The sequence below is a fragment of the Neophocaena asiaeorientalis genome, unplaced genomic scaffold (assembly GCF_003031525.2).
Source record: "Neophocaena asiaeorientalis asiaeorientalis breed wild unplaced genomic scaffold, Neophocaena_asiaeorientalis_V1.1 scaffold521, whole genome shotgun sequence".
NCBI lineage: Eukaryota > Metazoa > Chordata > Mammalia > Artiodactyla > Phocoenidae > Neophocaena > Neophocaena asiaeorientalis.
This window is the reverse complement of record NW_020174712.1, coordinates 800,593-816,357: the sequence shown is the minus strand read 5'-3', so window position 1 is coordinate 816,357 and position 15,765 is coordinate 800,593. Positions and strand designations below refer to the sequence as shown.

The window sequence follows — 15,765 nt, the reverse complement described above, 5'->3', positions numbered from 1 at the left end:
CCAAACAGGAGCCATACAAGGGTGCTTGTGAGTATTATTTGTCCCTCTGGGTGTCGCCATCTGTTCTGCTCATTCTACTGGGGTGATCTTTTCTTATTGATTTGTAATATCTTGTTATATGGTAAGGAAGCTAACTTTCATCTATTGTGGAATGTGCAAAGATCATCTCCTATTCTGTCCTTTGCTTCTGAACCTTATTTATGGTGCCCTTTGCCATAAAGAAAGTTTAAATTTCTTCACAGTCAAACCTGTCATTTAGGCTCTTAGGCTTAGAAAGAATTTCCCTAACACACAGTTTTCTCACATGAAAATGTAAGATATATGTTGTCCAAACAATTAGCTAAAATTTAAAAGATTGAAAATGTCCAGGCAATGGAAGAAAGGGAACTTCCTTAGACTGCCTTCAGGAATGAAAATTGGAACAGCTTTCTGAAAGACAGTTTGTTATTATGTCTTCAAATTTAGAAACACATGTACTCTTACACGTAATATTTCCACTTCGAAGAGTTTATATTCAGGAAGTAATCAGACTACTGCGTGTATGTACCGTGTATGTACAATGACGTTCACGTGCGAAGTGCTTATCGAGCACCAGGCAAAGTTCTAGACGTCTTTCAGTGCCGGGGAGGGGAGCCTAGTTATAAACAAGTTGCTTTCATAAAATAGATTTCAGCTACTTTTAAAAAATGATATATCTATATGCACTGAAATGTGAAAAAACCTCCATAATACATTAAGTGTGGAAAGTGGTTTATAAGGCAGTATATATAATATGGTACAACTTTTATAAAATCTGTGCATGCATATACAACATGTACAGGGGAGAGGTTTCAAAAGATGTTTACTGAGGGTCTCAGCCTGGTGGCCTTAGGTGATGTTTTACTTCCTGTGCGTTTCCTGTAATGCTTGACTTTTCTATAATAAGTGTTTCTGTGGTCAAGAAAAACAAAATATTCTTCTCTGAAAAAAAAAAAAAGGTTGGAGTAACAGAGAAGAAAAGGCCCTCTTTCCTAGAGGCTGGCCTGTTTTTTAGTTTATAAAACAAACTGAGGTTCTTATTTCTGTGTAAAACGTGTAAATGTAAAGTTTCTGTGTAGAGGTTCCAGAACTTCACCTGCTGGCAGTGGCAGGCAGGAACTCCTGCCTTTTCATTATGAAAAAAGGACCTCTGCAAAGCTGCTATGACGGCAGCATGCAAGTGCCCGCAGAGGAGGGACGCACCTTTGGCTGCACGGGGTCCGGCTCCAAGGACAAGCGCCTGTTGATAAGAGATGAGACACTGAAAGCTGGAAAGGGGAGGCAGAGAAGGACAGCTAGCAAGAATACTTAATTAAGGAAAAGAGGAGAAGATGATGGTGTAGAAAGTGGTGGCTGTGAAAAGCAGGTTTCAAACCAGTAAGTGCACCTGACCTGTCACGCGCCAAGATCACCTACGTTCTCAACAACGCGCATGCAAGACATGGGGCAGCGCTGCTGAAGGCTCACTGCCAGAGCCAACGCTGAAATGCTGAGACCATAGTCACAATTCTGTTTCTAAAGGGACGTGGGTGGCTTACTGCTCTCTGTTGAAAGGCTGAATTCTTGGTTCAGCTATTAAAGGTGAAGGGGCAGAAGGAGGCCCGTGAAAATGGTAAATGAGCCATAGAGATGCAAATGTGAAGGACAAATTTCGATACAAAATCGGTAGACCAGGAGGCTGGCTAAGTACTGACCATTCCTACTGGAAGGGACAGGAAAGCACTGAAGGTCCACAGAGGTTAAAGGGGGGACTTGCTGGAGAAGACCAGACATTCACAAGAGAAATGGAAAGAGTAATTTCAGTTACAGTTAAGACACATCAGTTATTGGAATAAAACAGTTTCACATCAAAAGAAAACCAGTCTTAACAGGGAAATGCAGAATTGCACCCAGTTCTCAACGTGGGTTCTCAGTCCAGTGTAAGTATGAAGAAGACAAGTTTGTCAACCTGTGAGTCGACGGCACCAGTCCCCACACGGTGCTGTCACCAGGAGCTCACACAGAGGAGCGTCCACAGGACTGTCAGCCCTGCACAGGGTCCCGGACAGACCGAGCAGCGCCATGGGCAGGCGGCAGGTGTGAAGACCCCGGTGTGCCTGGGAAGGAGCCCCTGCAGACCCAGGTGGAAGCTGCCAACATCAAAATCAGAAGAGATGCCTCATATGAAATGCGAATTTCTTTGTAACTGGAGCACGTGAGACAATGCTTGGAACAACAGTTTAGATTTTCACAGCTGCAGAGTTCACAAAGGATTTTCACAGCCTTTAAAAATGTTACTCCTGGGCTTCCCTGGTGGCGCAGTGGTTAAGAATCCGCCTGCCAATGCAGGGGACACGGGTTCGAGCCCTGGTCTGGGGAGATCTCACATGCCGCGGAGCAACTAAGCCCGTGTGCCACAACTACCGAGCCTGCGCGCATAGAGCTCGCGCACCGCAAGGAAGAGCAGCTCCCGCTCACCGCAGCTAGAGAAAGCCTGTGTGCAGCAACGAAGACCCAACGCGGCCAAAAATAAATTAAAAAAAAATTATGAATTCAAATTTATCCAAAAAAAAAAAAGTCACTCCTGCTCTCAGTCCATGTCAGGGGAGCCGGGGCAGAGGGGAGGTGGGCAGCTGGCACCCTCCTTCAGCCGGGACCCAGCTCTTGTCACCGTCACCTGCAGCGGGTGAGAACCGAGACCACCTGGAAGGGTGCCATGCACCATCAGCCCCAGTCTCCCTGCCCAGGCACGACACCCACTGAGAGCAGTACCGGGCGGGGCGACCGGACCAGGCCCTGAGGTGAGGAGGGGTCAGCCTTGGGTGCCACCAGACCTGCCGCCCCGCACGGGCCGAGGGAGGGGACGCAGGACTCGGCGGCCGCAGACGGGGCGGCCGACCGGGAAGCCTCTTCTTTTCCCAACTTCTTGAGGAGTCACTACTGAACTGGCTTATTGGTGCTGGGCATTCAAATGGCCATCAACAGTGGACACAGTCACCTCTGGACTTTTCCTTCTTTTCAGACTCCAGTCCTTACGCTGTCTTTGCTTTCAGTGCCACCAATAAGACTGCGGAGCCCTCCCACTCTCAGCCTTGTGGGTCTGCACACCTCACGCCCCGCCAGTCCCGGCTCAGGCGTCCCTCTTCCTGTCCCAGCCCCCTATCGAGCCCTAACGACCCCCAACACATGCCTCCCGGCTGAGCACGGTGGCCTCTTACGCCTCTCTGAAGGGTCTCTCATTTTACTTTTTAAGTTTTTAAAAAACTTTTTGGCAGATTGATTGATTAAGATTGATTTCTGCCTCGGGTCTTTGCTGCTGTGCACGGGCTTTCTCTAGTTGTGGTGCGCGGCTTCTCATTGCAGTGGCTTCTCTTGTTGTGGAGCACAGGCTCTACGCGCGCAGGCTCAGTAGTTGTGGTGCCCCGGCTTAGGTGCCCCGCGGCATGTGGGATCTTCCCAGGCCAGGGCTCGAACCCGTGTCCCCTGCATTGGCAGGTGGATTCTTAACCACTGCGTCACCAGAGAAGACCAGATCTCTCATTTTAAACAGTATCATCAACACTTCCTTCCACTTTCTCACTTCAGACCCCTGAAGCGGCCCACCTTGTCAAATGGGTTCACAAAGGGGAAAAATATTAGAGAAACAGTAAGAAAAGTGAACTGAAACATTGGAGATGAGTTACAAGTGTTCAAGATAGAAAGATATCAACTTCCCAGCCAGAAGTGCATGAAGGAGTTATTCAAAGCTCTGAAAACCTGGGTCAACGTTTTCAGTGATGTTGACATGGAACTGAGCTCACAGGGCCTCTTGAGAGAAAGGACCACTTCTTAAAGCTGAGACCTGTCCCCAGCGGGGGAGAGCCATGTGGCCACTGGGAGGTCATCGAGGAGCCCAGGCCCGCCTGCTGTGGGACAGACACACATGGGGCTGGGGCAGCAGTGGGGTTCAGGTGTGGGGTCAGGGCAGAAGATGGAGTCAGAACGGCAGAGCAAGGTGGACATGTCACCCTGTGACCTCAGGGATGCAGCTAATGTCCTGCAAGGAGATCCCAACCTTCCTTCCCAGTCCAGTCTCTCCTTTGAGGGAGATGGTGGCCCACCACACCTTCCTTGACCACAGCCTCTGGGAGAAGGTCCTTGGAACCTGTGTGCTCCCGGGAACCAAAGGACAGAAAGAGGGACATGAACAGGATGGTCTGCCAAGAAGCAACTGCAGAAATGTAACCTGGGACCTGCTGGAGCCAAAGGTACAATGAAAGTCGCCGGGGATGTGCAGGTTACCATGGTAATTAGAGGGATGTGTCCTAGGCACCGACTCCCCATCTCTCTGCTTCGCCCTGACCATTGCTCACCTGCTAGAGCAGAGCGGCACCAGGCCACCCCCATGCCTTCCTGAAGGCGGTGGCACTGGGACTTGAGGGCCAGGAAGAGTGACTACCACAGGGACGTGTGTCCAGCTGCTGAGACGCTTTCCCATCTCCTGGAAGGACGTCCCTCTAGCTCGGCAATGCATTCAGTCAAGGGCACCCAGAAGGTTCTCGGCTGGGATGCTGCCCAAAGACCCGCCCGGGAGGCATGGGTAGCAGAGCTCACTGTGGGCAACAGCCCCGGAATGAGTCCGCATTTTTTCATTGAATATACTAAGTACACAACGGAGTATGTCACCAAAGTAATTTATCTTTATAAGAACATAGCTTAATTTCTGAATGAAATAATCTATTTATCCAATAATTATATTCCAAAGATATTCAACAGGGCTTGAATAGATGACTATATTACTGCTTAGCTATCCCAGTTTTGGTTTTATGGTTTCTGACGCTTTAATTAGGAAGTCAGAAAGATCAATCTACCAGGAGATCCTATTTTCTTGATATTCAAGTTAAGGTTTACGGTACAGAGTTTCTTAGTTTTTACTTGTCAAAAATCAACTGGGGAAAACTCCAAATTCCTCTTAAGGAAGTTCCGAAATGATGAATTAAAAGGGGAAAAAACTACCATTTGACTTTTTACAGTAAGAATGTAACGTGCAGCCTCTGCACCCCCAGAGCACCTGACCCTTGATCTTCCTTCACTCACAAAACATCCAACAGCAAAAGCAAATATCATCATTCAATTTTCCACAAGAGATGCAACATAAGTTATTTCATCATTACAAAGTTGATATGCAATCTCAGAAATTTTGAAAAAATTGGAAAATCAAGAAAAAAAGTCCTACTTAACAAGAGAAGCACTTTCACATTTGGATGTATTAACGCCAGACTTCCCCTAACTTGTAACAAATGGGGCTGTGATCACATTCCAGCCTTAAGTCTCCTCCCAGCCTGAGCTTTTCCTGCTGTGGATCTTACAGGCATCTCTGACGACTGCAGACCACACAGCAGTGAGACGCTCAGCCCCGTTAAAGTTCAGATGCAGTCACGACCCTGGAAGACCCCGAAGGCTGTCAGCGGTCTTACCTCCTATGTCTTCGCCGCTGGAGGAGCTCTCAGGACTCGAGCAGCTGGGGGCCTCCGGCGGAGGGGGGACCCACCCCTCAGGAGGCAGGCCCACGGTGTAGAGCCGTCGCGCAGGCTGGACACGAGTGTCACCACCTGTAGGAAGAAGCAGGGACAGATGTCATCAGACGTCTACTTGCCGAGCAGCTTCTCCAGCCACGTTCACTGAAGATGGGTAGCCAGAGCCGTAAATACTGATGTCAGTCAGCCAAGCATTTTGCCAGCAGAGCCACTAAGCTCTACACCCAGACAGGGAGACAAGGGGTGAGCTATGATTATTTAAATTCACATTGTTACTTATTATGTAAACTTCTGGGGTTTTATAATATGGTATAAAAACATAACTAATTCATGAATAAGAAGCAGAAAATAAAAAGACTCCACGTAACACACCCCTCATGACCACAACACGAATCTCAACATTTTGGTGCATAACCTTCTGGACCTTTTTCTCTCTATATGCTAACAATATGTATGCGGTGTGTCTGTCTGTTCACACCCACACACAGACACACACACGTCTTAATGGGATCACGCCACACACAGACACACACACGCCTTAATGGGATCACGCATCATTATACATGTATATAGTATATGTATAATATCATTCAAAAGTGAATATGATAAAATATTAAGATACATTTACTCTTACATACTCTTAAAGGCTACGTGATATTCCATGTTATTGGCAAATTTAACTATAATTTAACCACTGTCCTAAATTCTGCATATGGAGGTTGATTCTAAATTTTCACTATTACAAGCAGCTGCTATGACCATCCTGACTGTACATAACTTTGCACCACTGACCACAGGGTTCCTCCAAACAAATTCCTGGAAGTGGATCTGCTGAGCTGCACCATCCGGAGAGGCAGCTTCCGGTGCTGCTGCCATGCTCTCAACACTGGGCAGGATCGACGCTCTAAACTTCATGTTCTCATTCAAGATATGGCAAAGTAACCTTTATCCAACACAAGTGGATATCCCAATTAGTCTTTCTCAGAAAAATGAATATTTTACTTTAAAAACAACGACAAGGACTGAGCAAAATCACTAATGCACATAGAACGTGTGGTTGAGAGACATTTAAATTGTAAAAGCTCTGGAACATTTTCAAATTCTTCTGCCATCAATATACTTCACTTTTGTGAAACTAAGGGGCAAGAATGTAGTTCTTATGTTAATCTGATCCATCCGGTTGATTAACGACTGTGTCGTTACTGCCAGGATCAAGGGCAGAGCAGGGACGTGCTTCCAGGCAGACCATCCCCTGTCGGGTGACATCAACATTTGATCATTTTTCACAGAATACTTTTGGGAGCTTTTAATCAGCTAACAGAACTTGGAAACACTACTGCTCACTTAAGTATCAGGATGAATACAGGCGGCGCCGTGGACCCGAGGCAGGATCTGACTCCTGTTATGAAGGGCAAGGATGCACCTGAGGGCAGAGCTCTTCCCACTGCTCCCATGCCGAGCACACACTCATCTGAGGCCAAGCCTGCGGGCTGAGGAAGGCGATCTGCTGCCTGTGTCAGGGTGGCCAGGCGCAGAGCGCAGCTTCCCGGCCCGGGTTTCCCTTGTCTCTTCTGGTAGAAGATGGCTCATCGCTGCACGGCAGTCAGATGTTGTGTTTCACTGCTTAGGGCTCGGGGCTCAGCAGGGCCACAGCATCCCCTCGCCCACACATCGGGCCCGCAGGGTGAGGCTTGGGGATCTGGACGAGGCATGTCAGGACCCCCTTCACTGCTGACAGAGGCCACCGTCTCCCTAGGAACACCGGGCTGGCCGCGAGGCTTCAGAAGAGGCGACTTAATCAGCTCTCCTCTCGTTGATCAGCTGGCTGAGATCCGAGGTTCATAATTCTCACCCTTTCTGGCTCTGGGTCTGATTTGCAGGACACCCACTTGAGCTTGATTTCATGCCTAACCACTGACTCCCCCTGCATTGTGCCTGTCCACATGGCCCCCTGCCCACAAGCAGACACGCGCGCCCTCCACCAGGGCACCGCCACCAAGCCACCCTTGGGACGGCCGCAGCCTTCACGATAGGTGTGTTTGTGTCACGGAGCTCGGGGCACAAGGCTGTTTTTTATAATTCTTCTGGGATTACCTGGCTCTTTAAAATATATACAGATATAAAGCAATAACAAAGAATAAGGGTCCAATGTGGGCTCTTGGGTGACGGAAATTCATCAAAATGCATACACACCGATTGTTGTGGCCGTTTACAGATCATGCCCTCATCTTTAAGAACAAATGGAATCACCAATGCCCTTTTGAAACTAACAAACAAACAGATGCACTTCCGTAAAGTGAACAAATAGTTATCAGAATCACCATGCTGTGTCCTAACTGTACAAAGAACATTTTCTCAACCTCATCCAAGGACTGACTGACAAAGGCCCCTTTCCTCATTTGGCTGCTTCTTCCAACACTGAAAAGACTTGGACACACCTGCAGCTCTGCTTATCGCCAAACTGTGTCCTCCACAAGCATCAAGCCTTCAAGCAAATTCTCAGATGACCTTTACAGAATGTTTCATATGACCTGCACACAACTTGTATTTGTCTATTTGATTGTGATTTCATTGTTTTGTCTTTAGCGAAGATTTCTCTTTTTCTAGCTGCAAATGAATTGTTTTTTCTTCAAAATTCCCAAGACATATTGCTTCAAAAAATATGTTGCTCTTTCAGGATTAAAAAACACTCAAGAAACTAGGGCTAGAGGGAACTTCAAATGACAAAGAGCATGCATGAAAAACCCACAGCTGGCACTACACTCAATAGAGAAAGCATGAAAAACACACGGCTGACATTATACTCCATTGAGAAAGCCTGGCTGCTTCCCTCTAAGATTAGGAATGATTACAATTCACATTCTTGCCACTTCATTTCAACATTATACCGAAAGTACTAGACAAGGCAATTAGTCAAGAAAGAAAGGAAGTAAAAGGCATCCAGATTGAACAGGAAGAAGTAAAACATCTCTTCTCACAGATAAGATCTTGTATATAGAAAACCCTGAAAAATCCACATACACAAAAAAAACCTGTTAGAGCTATTAAGTTTGGCAAAGTTGTAGGATACAAGACCAACATACAAAAATCTATATTTCCATATTTAAGAAACCACTGCCTAATGCAAGGTCAAAGCATTTATTAGTATTCCCATATACTAGCAATTAATAATCCAAAAAGAAAAATTCCATTTACAATAGTATCAAAAAGAATAAAATACTTTGGAATAAATTTTTTTAAGTATAAAATTTATAATGAAAACTACAAAGCATTGTTAAAAGAAATTAAAAATGACTTAAATGGAAAGCTAGACGAAATTCATGGATTGAACAACTTAATATTGTTAAGATGGCACTAATCCCCAGAGTGTTCTGCAAATTCAGTGCAATTTGTAACAAAATTCCAACTTCCCTTTTTTTTTTCTTCCAGAAATGGACAAGCTGATCCTAAAATTCATATGGAATTGTGAGGGACCCCGAATAGCTAAAACAATCTTGAAAAACAATGAAGTTAGAAGACTCTTAACTCTGATTTCAAAACTTATTACAAAGCTACAGTAATTAAAACAGTGTGGTACTGGCATAATGACAGACATAGAGACCAATGGAACAGAATTGAGAGCCCAGAAATAAACCCAAACATCTATGGCCAATTGATATTTTTTGTTTTTGTTTTTGTTTTTTTTTCGGTACGCGGGCCTCTCACTGTTGTGGCCTCTCCCGTTGCGGAGCACAGGCTCTGGACGCGCAGGCTCAGCGGCCATGGCTCACGGGCCCAGCCGCTCTGCGGCATGTGGGATCTTCCCGGACCGGGGCACGAACCCGTGTCTCCTGCATCGGTAGGCGGACTCCCAACCACTGCGCCACCAGGGAAGCCCTGGCCAATTGATTTTTGACAAGGGTGCCAAGTGGAGAAAGGACAGTCTCTGCAACAAGCGGTGCTGGAATGACTGGATATCCAGACAAAGGAATGAATCTGGAACCCTACCTCACACCATATTCAAACATTAACTCAAAATGGATAAATTACTTAAATGTAAGAGCTAAAACTATAAAACTCAGAAGAAACCTTAGATGTAAAATTTGTGGCCTTGGATTTGGCAACAGTTTTTTAAATATGACACCAAAAACACAGGCAACAGAAGAAGAAATAGATATCATGGACTTAATCAAAATTAAAATGTTTTATACTTCAAGACACCATCAAGGAAGTGAAAGGCTAACCCATGGAATGGGAGAAAATATTTGCAAATCATGTATCTGATAAAGCTCTTGTGTCCAGATTATGACCACCTCTTACAACTCAGCAGCAAAAAGACAAGCAATCCAATTACAATATGGGCCAAGGACTTATATACACATTTCTCTAAAAAAGATACACAAATGTCCAACACACACATGAGAAGACACTCAACATCACCAGTCATCAGGGAAATGGGAATCAGAACCACAGTGAGGTGCAATCTCACATCTACTAGGATGGTTATCCTAGTAGGGTAAGAAAACAGAAAATAGCAAGTGTTAGCAAGGGTGTGGAGAAACTGGACCCCCCCTCCCCCCGCATGGCTGGTGTGATGAAGAATGGTGCAGCTGCTGTGGAAAACAGTTTGGCTGTTCCTCAAAATGTTAAACATAGGAGTACCACATGACCCAGCAATTCCACTTCTAGGTTTATATCCAAGAGAACTGAAAACACATGTCCACACAAACACTTGTGCAGGGATGTTCAAAGTGGCGTTATTGATAAAAGCCTAAAAGTAGAAATAACCCAAATATCTATCTATCGATGAACAGATAAACAAAATGTGATATATCCACGGAATGGAATATTATTCAGCAACAAAAAGAAATGAAGCACTGATACTCATTACAATTCAGATGAACCTGGAAAACATGCTAAGTGACAGAAGCAGACACAAAAGGTCACCTATTATGCAATTCCACTCAGGCAAAATGTCCAGAATACACAAATCTGTAGAGACAGAAAGCAGGGAGGCATGAATGGGGATGACTGTAATGGATATGGGTTTCTTTTGGGGTGAAAAGAATGTTCTGGAATTATTGGTGATGGTTACATAACATTGTGAGTATACTAAGAATCACTGAACTGTACATTTTGAAATGGTTATGGTAAACTTTAGATTAAATGAATTTTATCTTTAAAAAACAGGGCTTCTCTGGTGGCGCAGTGGTTGAGAGTCCGCCTGCCGATGCAGGGGACACGGGTTTGTGCCCTGGTCCGGGAAGATCCCACATGCCGCGGAGCGGCTAGGCCTGTGAGCCATGGCTGCTGAGCCTGAGCGTCCAGAGCCTGTGCTCCACAACGGGAGAGGCCACAACAGTGAGAGGCCCGTGTACCGCAAAAAAAAAAAAAAAAGTTGCTGCATGTTGTATGGAGTTTTCAGAAAAGAGCATATAAGTTAGGCTCATTTGCATCTGTGAAATACTAAAATTATCAGAAATGCCTCCTCTATTTGTTGCCTGAAGCCATGAGAAAGGGTGTGGGGGTCCTGCCCACCAGACCCCTCCCCCTTCCAGGATGCTTGGCGGCCAGAGGGTGCTCTGGAAGGGGAGAAAGCGTGGGGTGTACAGAAATGCAGCAACTGGACGCCCCTCTAGGACCCAGTGAGACTGCCCTGGTCACACCACATCCTCATTAAACACTCCCCCTTAGTTTAGGCCACGGCAGGTGGCCAGTCTACACTGTGCAAGGCACACTGCACTGCCTTAGACAGCGAGCACCACACGCAGAGCCTGCAGTCTGAGAAATCACATGGGTGGAGAGGTCCACCGAGAACATGGGCTGAAACCTGACCTGCGGTCCTCGTGGGACCTCTCCTCTGGCCCCATCACCATGCTGGCTGGGCCAACTCCATCCGGGCACTGGCGTCCATCCTGTCCTATCCTCCGACTGTGCCACAAAGCCGCCGGCACCAGCCACCACGGTGTGATCACCAGTCAGCACCATGGGTGCCCCACTGCCATCACAGCTCAGGCCCACCCCCAGCTCCTGGCGGACGTGATGGAGGCTCCCCATGCTCAGGGCCCCCTCATCCACTCACACCAGGCATCTGCTCCATGGAACAAGCTTCTCAACCTTCCATACGGGTCATTTCACGTAATCGTACATTCTGAACCAACTTTACATCAGCATCTTGATTTTTAGTTCAACATCTTCATACTGAACAACAACAGCACCTCACAGCCGCCTGCTGAAATGACATGACTGAACCTGGAGCTTCCGTGGAAAGACACCACCCAGATTATTACTATTAGTGAATAATCACTGTTAAAACCGTCAAGTTAGAAGAGGGAAGAAAATGCAAATAAACCCTAAAAACAAAATTTTTAAAAAGACTAAGAACATTGGTTCAGTCAAACTTGGACAGAAAACCAGGAACGCCCAGGGACGCCTGCTCCTCACGTAGGCAGCACGTCTTCCCTACGGTTCCCGCCTTGCTAAGCTGTGCTGTGCTTATTCAAAACCACGTGCGTCCTTCGCAGGTGGAACGGGTGTCACGTTAGTTTTCTGGGCAGCATCACAGGTGGGGGCTTGAGCAGAGGTGTTCCTTCTCTCCTGGTTCTGGAGGCTGGATGTCCGAGATGGAGGTGTCACAGGGCTGGTTTCCGAGGCCTGTCTCCTTGGCGTGTGGATGGCTGTCTTCTCCCCGTGTCCTCATGCAGTCATCCTGCTGTGTGTGTCCGGGTCCTGATCTCTTCCTGATCTCACCAGTCACATTGGACTAGGACCCACCCTAATGGCCTCGTTTCACTTAATCACCTCTTTAAAGGCCCCATCTCCAAACACAGTCAACATCTTGAGGTCAGGGCTCCAGTGTATGAATTATGGAGGATACAATTCAGCCCACGACAGTATGGTCTTTGAAAGGTAAAACAGCATTAAATAGTAGCCACTATTCCTTAGTGTGACTCCAGGGGTGGGAGTCCACCCTACACCTGGCAGGCTCTCTGTCAGAACAGCAGCAGGTGCGCCAGAGAGTGGTGGTCCTGGGGGGATGCTACACGGGGGTCAGAGCACCCCAACCACACCGAGGCACATGAGGACACAGAAAGGGAACTCGGCAGCCCCAGGTTCATCCTGAAGGACAAGCTTGTGCAGCCCCCCATTCTGGGGGGGAACGCTTTCCCCTCGTCCGCAGGCATTGGCCATCTCATGGGTGAAACAGGCGTGGGCACGATTATTTCTGGAGATCCAGCCTGTGGGCAGCAGGCATGCCCTGGGCTTGTCGGGCCTGCCGCTGAGATCTGGTCCAGGGAGGGTCAGGATTTGTGGACATAAGGTTACCGGGCCAGGCCAGCAGGACAGACCAGCACTCAGGAACAGAATCACTTCAGGACAGAGCCCCGTGAGGGGCCACTGCCAAAGAGAAACGGAACTGACCCGAGAAAGGGTGCTGGGAACTCTGCCCTCTCACGTCCACCTGGGCACTAGAGGCTGCAGCCAGGGCTGCCCCCACCTCGCCTGGCCTCTTTCCGTGTGTCCCACTTAGTGGCCCCTCGTCAGGCAACACCGCTGCATTGATGGGGAACCAGAGTGAGAGGAGCCTCCACGGCCGACCACCTCACTGTGTGAGGATCTTGGACAGACATCTGTGAAGAGCAATGGACAGGAGACTAAAACAGGAGAGACGTCAGGAGCGTGTCCTGGGTGGACAGGGACTGGGGCAGGGTAACAGGGCAGATGAGAGACCAGGCAGCAGGGTCCAGTCTCTGCAACCGGGAACAGCATGTAGATGAACTCAACACCAATGGCGGACTTGACCTCGTCCCCAGCTGGGGGCACCGATGCTGGCTTCTTCCCTCCCCAAGTGAAGTAACTGTCCTCCCAGAGCGTGAGCAGAGCGACACCTGCCCGTCCCCTGAGGTGACACCCCAGTGGCCTGAGGCCAGGCGCGTGCTTCCTGGGGAATGTCCAGGGACCCGCCCTCACCTGTCACGGGGGGGATGCCCCTGCCCTTCACTCTCTCAGGAGCCGCTTTCTCAGGTGGGTTTCTGCAGGCTGGACTCACCGGGGCCCTCTTCTCTTGGCCACGTGGAACCTCAGGATACAGTTTCTTCAGCACTTTTCCAACAAACACTACAGGGGCATCAATTTGCAAAAGAAAGAAAAAGAATTACTGATGGCAGTTTTATTTAAATTGCAAATGGATTTTATAGAAAACGAAGACATATCACGACATCACTACCTCAGGACTGCCCCCCTATAGGACACCACTGGGGTTGTCCCCCCAAGACCCTCCAGCACCATCCCCCTCAGAGGACCCCCAGCACCATCCCCATCAGGGGACCCCCAAGCACTGTCCCCCTCGGGGGACCCCCAGCACCATCCCCATCAGAGGACCCCTCATCACTGTCCCCTGAAAGGGGGACTGTCCCCCCAGCACTGGATGCCCCCACAGGTGTGAGCACAGGTAGGAGCCGCTCACAGCTGTGCTCACACCTGGGGGCCGCACTTGGGCTCACAGTTCTGTTCTTCCCTCACCTTGTCTCTGGTTGAATGTATGTATAAAGCACAGACTGCGAGGTGTTTTGAGGATCAGGGTTTGAGGTCCTGGGCCCCAGCGCAGCCCCAGACAGGCTGGGTCGACGTCAGTTCACAGCAGATACGCTGGGCAGGCCCCAGGCAGCCCCGGCTCCTCCCTGCAGGGCACCCGCCGGGGACCAGCACAGCCAGCTAGGTTCTCACAAGGGTGTGCCGAGTCTTCATTTGGTTTATTTTAGTTCACATTCTGATCTAGCTGGAGGGGAAGAGCTGCCACAATGAATAAATATTTCTGTCCTGATTTAAGTGCGAACAACGAACAGGTACAATCTCAAAAGAGCATCCTAGAAAAGGTGAGGGGAAAAGGTTCCCCCAATGAACCTGTTGTAACCTCATTAAATTCAGAAACAAATCAGCAAAGAGAGAGAGCTGCTCTGGAGTAACCAAGCACCGTGGGGCAGAAATCGGGACCCCGGAGAAGGGTTTGAGTTCTTCAGATGATGAGGTGGAGGATGTACGTTTGGGCCACTGAGGACGCGGTGACGTGAGAGGGGAAGTCTGAAGGGGCCACTGAGTGGCTTGTGGGTCACAGAGGGCAGGGTCCTGTCCCCACGTGGGAGGCACAACCCTAAAGACGCAGACCACTCCTCATTTCATCATGTGCTCAGACAGCCCTCGCAGCAGAAATAACCCCCTCCAACTGGTACTAGATGGAAAAAACACAACTTGGGTCTAAAAACACGAAAGGCCTTCTCAGAAAACTATTCAAGCCCAGGCAGTGCTTGGCCGGGCACCTGGGAGGAGCACAGGGTCCTGATGCCACCCGCCCGCTGGCCCGGTGGCCTGATGGCTGGCTGCCCGCTTGGCCAGGAGGCCCTGGATGGAAGAAACTGTCTCTGGCAACGATGCCCTCATTTACGGTCTCGGGTCCTGGAAATGCTGGACTCCAACCCCCACCTCTGCCTGGTTGAACAGCGCAGGGCCCGGCTCAGAATATTCCCAAGGCCTCTGCAGACAGCCCCGGGCAGTGCGTGCGTCACAGGGAGACAGGCTGTTCCGTTAGACCCGCGCTCAAAGACACGTCCAGAGGGTAGGTTCCAAGTTTCCGTTAGAAATTGAACTGTCCTGTGCATTTCCTTAAATGGCAGAGGGGAAAACACTCTATTCCAGAAGACTGGGTGGCAATTTCCAGGGGAAACCAAAGGCAGATAAAATAAACTTTACCTACAAACTATCAACAAGTCAGCATTTTTATGAACTAGAACAAATATTAAGGTAAAATCCTAACTGGGCACCCTGCTCTAAAACAAACTTGGGGAAGCTCGGAGCCTGAGACTCGCCTGGGCTGGCGGCGGCTGTCACGGGCGTCCAGCTGAGGTCATTTCTGAGCCGAAGCTTCTGCACACACGTGTGTGTCTGAACACACAACAACACTACAGGAAAACCTGACACAGGTCATCACCAAGCAGTGCCTGCACCACAGCTGAGCAGCCACACAGCCCGAAGAACCCGACATAAAAACACAGCAATCCCAGGGAGAAACCAGTGCAAGCCAGGCCCCCAGAAGGCCCCCTTTTCCAGGGAACACTGAAGTGGATTGGGCACCTGACCATTTTGCTTGAACAGGTGCCCTGACTACAGGCGGCAAGGGCGCGGCACACAGCAGGTTGGCCAGGAACTCACCGCCTAGGCTTTCTGCCGTGGATCTTGAGCTGAGACATTGGTAGTGTGTAGGGGCAAGGAAAAGAAC

At 48.7% G+C, this 15,765-nt stretch overlaps 1 protein-coding gene across 2 annotated transcripts in view; it reads right to left on the bottom strand.

The window, feature by feature from the left end:
- ERICH1 (glutamate rich 1) overlaps positions 1 to 15,765 on the bottom strand; it is a 59,653-nt gene that overhangs the window by 31,911 nt on the left and 11,977 nt on the right. For both annotated transcript variants that reach the window (XM_024760012.1, XM_024760011.1), the window contains exons 2-3: positions 13,464 to 13,610; positions 5,454 to 5,588 (exon numbers count right to left, since the gene is read on the bottom strand). In XM_024760012.1, the coding sequence (XP_024615780.1) occupies positions 5,454 to 5,588; positions 13,464 to 13,610 (282 nt within the window). The remainder of the gene's footprint in view (positions 1 to 5,453; positions 5,589 to 13,463; positions 13,611 to 15,765) is intronic.